Raw genomic sequence first — 6,893 nt, forward strand, 5'->3', positions numbered from 1 at the left:
TTAAATCCAACCTCTTTTTATGCCTCCCACTCCTCCCAGCCTCTAGTAATCCACATTCTGTGTTCAGATTGAGTTTTCTTCTTTGATTTCAGCTTTCACATATGAGGGAGAACATGCAGTATTTGTCTTTCTGTGTCTGGCTAATTTCACTTAACATGATGACCTCCCTCCTGTTCCATCCATTTTGCTGCAAATGACTGCATTTCATCCTTTTAATGGCTGAATGGTATTCCATTGTGCATATATACCACATTTTCTTTATCCATTCGTCTGATGTGATGATGGGCACCTTGGTCAAGTCCACATTTTGACTATTGGGAACAGTGCTGCTATAAACATGGTGGAGCAGGTATCTCTTTGATATAGTGAGTTCATATCTTTTGGGTATATATCCAGTAGTGGATTGCTGAATCATATGGTAGTTCTCTTTCTAGTTTTTAAAGAAATTTCCATTCTGTTTTCCACAGTGGCTGCACTAATTTCCATTCCCACCAACAGTCTCCATTGAGTTCTATTTGCAGCTGCAGTACCCCTCCCCACCAACTCCTACATCTATCTGTCCATCTGTCTGTAATGCGGTGAACACCTTAGGTGTGGCTGCAATCATGCTAGGTGATATACAGATAGTCAAAATGTGGTCCCTGTCCTCCAGGTGGTATCAGCAATGACAGAGGCGTGTGTTAAGGGCTGAGTGCGTAGGTCACGGCTATTTGTGTTTGAGCTGAGTCTTGAAGTGTAGGATTTCAAGGACCTGGGGATTAGGGAGGTGGTGTTCCAGACCAAGTGAACATCCTGTGCTGAGCACAAAGAACGTGTGTTTCAGAAATGACTGGTGCTTCTGGGAGACCAGAGTGCGGGAGTGGGCAGCTGGGAGACTGGAGGGGGCAGAGAGCACCAAATTGCAAAGGGGTTAGTTGTTAAAAATTTGATTTTTATCTTACCAGCAGCAGGAAGTTGCTGAATGTATTTATCAGGGGAGGCTCAAGGACACTTTGTTTTTTTTTGTGTGTGTTTTTTTTTCACTTTTTTTTGAAAGAAAGAGGGATGAACATAGATCCTCCATCCATTGGTTCACTTCTCAAATGCCTGCAACAGCCAGGGCTGGGCCAGGCTGAAGGCAGCAGCCAAGAGCTCAATCAGGTTGTCTTATGTGGGTGCTAGGGATCCAAGTACTTGAGACCACATGTCCCCTGCTACCCCCAGGGATGTACATTAGGAAGAAGTTGCAATCAGAAGTAGAGCCTGGACTTGAACTCGGTCACTGTAATATGGGATGTAGTTGTCCCAAGCAACATCTTAACTGCTGCAAAAGATGCCCACCACATACTCTGGTATTATGGAGAGAAAATTGCCAGATTTTTTCAGATGCCCAGGGAAGTGATAGCATTTTTTGCTGACTGTGATAAATAATAGACCAGAAGAGGCAGCTCCAAGGCCACTATTAATGAGTTCTAGTATAATTAAGGAACAAATCCATTTTAAATTGATATTAGCTATAATGAGACACATGAGAGAAATACAGAGATGCCCCTATGACAGGGGTGGGGAACATCTGGCCCATGGGCTGTATAAGGCCCATGAAATTATTTGGTCTGGACCTGTCAACGCAACCACAGGAAGGACTCAAAATTCAGTAAATCAGTATCTGTAAGTCAATAATTTTCTACGGCCCGCTAATGATGTTATAAATATCCCAATGGCCTTGGCAGAAAAATGGTTTTCCATCCCTGTTTCGTAAGGAGATACTTGGGAAGCAAAGCTCTGTTTGAAAAGCTCAGTCTGAGGGTAAAAGGAAAGAAGTCTGTTGGTGGTGGTAGCTAAGCAGTAAGAGAAGGCTTCCTTGTGAAATTCCAGGGTTAGCCAAATGAATAGGTTCACATGGCTGAGATGCCTAGGAACGGACTTCATGCATCAAGGACCGGGGAACCCACAAGAACTTGGTCCTGCAGAGATGAATAAACCAGGGCTGGGGCCACCTTGCTCAGAGGAAAGGCAGGTCCGTGTGAAGCTGGGAAACACGGCGTCGGTGGGCGGGGGCGGGGGGGTGTCCTGTTCCAGGACAAGTCTTCCTTGGCTTCTTCTGGCATACCTCAACTTCTGCTTCTGATGACAAGAGTGGCTCTTAAATTACTTCCCCTTCTGTTACCAACTTCTGTGTTTGTTCAACAACTGTTTATTGAAGGTCTGCTATTTACCACCTCCCATGCCACATCCAATCCAAGAGTAAATCCTGTGATTCCTCCATCTGAGGGGCCATTCCAGGTGCTGGGAAGTCCAGTGATGAACAAGACAGGCAAGACTCCTGCTTTCATGGAAGTTACTTTCTAGTGGTGGCGGCAGAGCAGAAACCAGGAATCACATGAATAATGTAGAATATAATTTCAGCTAGTAACACATGCTATGAAGATGGTAATACAGTGTATGGAGAGAGGCTGCGAGTGCTTTTGCCGGAATGAGAGAAGTCACACTGAATGCATGAATGCTGCAAAGGATTCTGCTGTGCAGAGAGAGCCCTCCTGGCAGAGGGACCAGGAACGGCAAAGGTCCTGCAGTTGAAAGGGATTTGGTGCAATGGGGATTCCTACGAAGGCCAGTGAGGCTGGAGCAGAGGGACAAAGTGGGAGGGAGGCAGGGCTGGTGATCAGAGGGGCATGCAGGTATGGCCAGATCATATAAGGCTCGCTTGTGATAAGGGGCTGGGATTTTATTTTGAGTTTGAAGGTAAGCCAATGAGGGACTTTAAGCAAGGGGAGCTGATCCAACTGATGTGGCCACTTAGTATGAAGAAATAATGTACAACATATCGTTAGGGGCTAGCATTGTGGCCTAGTGGATAAAGCTTCTGCCTGCAGCGCTGGCATCCCATATGGGCACCAGTTTGAGTCCTGGCTGCTACACTTCTGATCTAGCTCTCTGCTAATGGCCTAGGAAAAGCAGCAGAAGATGGCCCAAGTACTTGGGTCCCTGAACCCACATGGGAGACACAAATGAAGCTCTTGGCTCCTGCCTGGCCCAAAGATGGCCATTGCAGCTGTCTGGGGAGTAAACGAGTGGATAGAAGATCTCTCTCTGTCTCTCCCTCTCTGTAACTCTGACTTTCAAAATACATAAATCTTTTTAAAAATAAAAAACCTCATTAGTGTAATTGTATAGTGATTGCATATTAAAAATGGCATTTTGGTTATATTGGATTGAATAAAATATATTAGTAAAAGTAACTTCTCCATTTTGTTTTTATTTTTTATTTTTTAAAAGATTTATTTTTATTTATTTGCAAGACAGTGTTAGAGAGAGGAGAGAGAGAGACAGAGAGAGAGGTCTTCCATCCACTGGTTCACTCCCCAGATGGCCGCAATGTCCGGAGCTGTGCCGATCCAAAGCCAGGAGCCAGGAGCTTCTTCCAGGTCTCCCACGCAGGTGCAGGGGCCCAAGGACTTGGGCCATCTTCCACTGCTATCCCAGGCCATAGCAGAGAGCTGGATGGGAACAGGAGCAGCCGGGACTAGAACCGGCGCCCATATAGGATGCTGGCGCTTCAGGCCAGGGCTTTAACCCGCCCAGCCACAGCACCGGCCCCATGTTTTTATTTTTTAGAAATGTAGCTACTAGACAACTTAAAATGATATCTGTGGTTTGCCATTGTGCTCACGTTAACATTTGTATTTAATGGCACTGGCCTGTGACATGATTGTAGCTAAAGAGGAGGGCCAAGGACAGAGCCTGTTGTGCTACAGCATTTCAAAATCAAGGGCAAGGAAAAGATCCAGCAAAGGACACGGAGAACGAACACCCAATGAGGTAGGAGGAAAATTAGGGGAGTATGGTGTTCTGCAAGTGAAGTGATAAAATGACTCAAAAAAGAGGGAGTGTTCAGCTGTGTCAGATGCTGCAGGAAGGTTAAATGCAGCCGCCTCGGTGTTCCAGAGCAGTTCCAGTGGAGTGGTTTGGAAGCAGTTTGGCACCGCGACTGGAAAGAGATGAAGAGACAGAAGTGAGGGCATAAGGATAGTAAGTATAGATAACTCTTTTGGGTTTTGCTTTACGGGGATGCAGAGAAATGAGCGGTAACCAAAAAGGATTTGACATCAAGAGGAGTTTGATGTGTTTTGTTATAGTGGCTGGTTTGTTTAGGCAAGAAGGCAGTTGCACAAGTGCCGCTTGAGTGGCTCCCGGTTTTGGTGTCCTTGGGGGCTTTAGAATTCGCTATGCTGGAGGGAATTTCAGACAGCCTACACTCAAGGGTGCTAGTAGTGCTTAGGGGTTCAGATGTGGCCACAATGCCCTCTTTGTTATCTCTTCTTTCACATTTTTCTCTGTAGTGGTTGGTTGCTTCCCTTTCTTCTACTGCTGACAAGGGCAATATTAGTCTACACTGACCTGATGTTTTGGACAATAGGTTCCTTTTCCGTGGGCATCTCCAAAGATCAGAGATAGTTTATCTCCGCAATGTTAGCAAGCTTTCCTCAATGGCAGGGGATAGCTAGGAACTTACCAGGAACTCGGCAGCACCTCCCAAAATCCCATTCCTGCCAACATAATGCAAGCAAGACATTCTCTGTGTCTATGTATTTTCCTATTCTGGACATTTCACATCAATGTCTCTTTTAAGGAAGAATAATTCTCCCTGATGGGAATTCCATTTGTATGTCTTTTCTTCAATGGTTTAAAAATGTAATTGAAGGATAAGGGATAGAGTGAATGAATGATTGTGTTATGTTCTGGATATCAAATAATGATCTTTTGTTTTTCACTCTGTATTATATTTTAGTAGCTGATTATGGCTGGATCAGTAAATGAAGTTTCTGGCAGTCTGGACGTGCTGGAGTCCAGTGAAGAGGGTAAGTAATCCAGTAAAACCTTGATAACTAAACTAGATTTCTCTACTGTGTTTAGTCCACAGGAAAAAGAACCAAGTCACAAGAAAAGAAGTTCATATAACATTTCACTTTTTAAAGTTTTATTTATGTATTTGAGAGGCAGAATTACAGACAGAGAGAGGGAGAGACAGAGAGAGAGGACTTCCATCCTCTGGCCTACTCCCCAAATGGCGATATCCTATTGGCTGTGCCACTCTGAAACCAGGAGCCAGGAGCTTCTTCTGGGTCTCCCATGCAGGTGCAGGGGCCCAAGGACTTGGGCCATCCTCCACTGCTTTCATAGGTGCATTAGCAGGGAGCTGGATCAGAAGTGGAGCAGCTGGGACTTGAATCGCCGCCCATATGGGATGCCTGTGCTGGCACTGCAGGCGGAGGTTTAAACTACAACACCGCAGCACCGGCACCCTTATCAAATTTCTAGTAGCATTAGACACAATTAATATTTACTTTTCAGTTTTCTAACGTCTTCTCTAACTCTGAAAGTCAAGATTATCTGAGGACCTGCAATCTTCTTTGAAGGAGATGGTTACCAGGTTCTACATACAAAGGTAGGAAACGTATTTCTGCTTAATTAGAAAAAGCAATCAGAACAGATAAAGATCTGACAGATTCAACTGAAGTTTTATTGTAGATAATAATCGAGACTTAACAAGCAGATGGATTTGTAATTTGAGGAGTAAATGGGTGTGTGGGGGGGGGGGATAGAAGCAAAACACATCACAACAACGTACGATTCAATTTATAGAAGTTCTCTTTTGCAAAACTTACACAGATGTGTATCCATTGCCTAAATTGTGGTGCCATCTATGGGTGATATGTGATCATGAGTGGAATAACAGAAATGACATAAAAAGTCCTTAAGCAATGATAAGCTTAACTGACATATATGCATAATAAAAATGAAGAGCTGTAAGACAGAAAGTGAGGCATTGAGTTTAAAGACAGAACTGAATTTATGGTTGATTGCATTGTTCTCCAACTTTTTGGCTGAGTTTTCTCTAGTAATGTATGGTGCAGAAGTCTTGTTCTAGGGGCTGGTGCTGTGGTGTAGTAGACCAATCCTACAGTGCCTGCAGTGCCTGCATCCTATATGGCATTGGTTTGAGTCCCGGCTGCTCCATTTCCGATCCAGCTCCTGGCTAATGTGCCTGGGAAAGCAGTAGAAGATGGCCCAAGCACTTGGGCTCTTGCACCCACATAGGATACCTGGAAGAAGCTCCTCTCCTAGCTCCTGGTTTCAGCCTGGCCCAGCCCTGGCCATTGTGGCCATTTGGGGAGTGAATCAGCAGATGGAAGATCTCTCTCTCTCTCTCTCTCTCTCTCTGTGTATCTCTCTCTGCCTTTCAAATAGATTAATTATGATTTTTTTTTTAAAAAAGAAGGTGATCTAGAATGACAGAGAGAGATGGGAACCTTTTTGTGGCTGGCTGGAGGCCTGACTCCACTGAGGATAGGCAATTGCTGAGTCTGGTCATGGATCCCCTAGAGCAGGGCTTGGGTCTTCATCATCTGTGTTGCAGTGGTTTAGTACTGGGTCTCCGAGACAGGGATTAGGCACTCCAAAATACTTAATAAATGAATGAATGAATAAATGAATGAAAGGCCTCTCACCCGAGGCAGAACCAGATATCAAAGTAACTGTCCTGCTGTTTTGGATGTGAGCTGGATAGATACCTACAAAAGAAGGTGGTAACATAGTGTACCTTGATAAGGGTGGAGATAAGGAAATGCCTTTTCTGTGCTCTCAAGAGGATTTAAGGGGCCAGTGTTGTGGCACAGGCAGTTCAGCCACCACTTGCAATGCCAACATCCCACATCAGAGTGCTGGTTCAAGTCCCAGGTGCTCTGCTTCTGACCCAGCTTCCTGCTAATGTGCCTGGGAAGCAGTGGATGATGGCCCAAATACTTGGGACTCTGCCACCCACCCATGTGGGAGACCCAGTTGGAATTCCTAGCTCCTGCCTTTGGCCTAGCCAAGCCTTGGCTGCTGTGGCCATTTGGGAAGTGAACCAGCAG

The 6,893-nt window shown here is 45.1% G+C and overlaps 1 protein-coding gene across 4 annotated transcripts in view; it reads left to right on the plus strand.

The window, feature by feature from the left end:
• Positions 1–6,893, plus strand: part of KIAA1210 (KIAA1210 ortholog) — a 74,363-nt gene that overhangs the window by 21,767 nt on the left and 45,703 nt on the right. The window contains exons 1-2 of one of the 4 annotated variants that reach the window (XM_051827338.2): positions 3,632–4,008; positions 4,769–4,838. In XM_051827338.2, the coding sequence (XP_051683298.1) occupies positions 4,778–4,838 (61 nt within the window). In that variant the 5' untranslated portion in view covers positions 3,632–4,008; positions 4,769–4,777. Of the gene's footprint in view, positions 1–3,631; positions 4,009–4,768; positions 4,839–6,893 lie in introns of those variants that run through there. The other 3 variants (XM_002720213.4, XM_051827337.2, XM_008272926.4) reach the window with 3 other exon arrangements.

Source organism: Oryctolagus cuniculus, chromosome X, assembly GCF_964237555.1.
Source record: "Oryctolagus cuniculus chromosome X, mOryCun1.1, whole genome shotgun sequence".
In the NCBI taxonomy this organism is placed as follows: Eukaryota; Metazoa; Chordata; class Mammalia; order Lagomorpha; family Leporidae; genus Oryctolagus; species Oryctolagus cuniculus.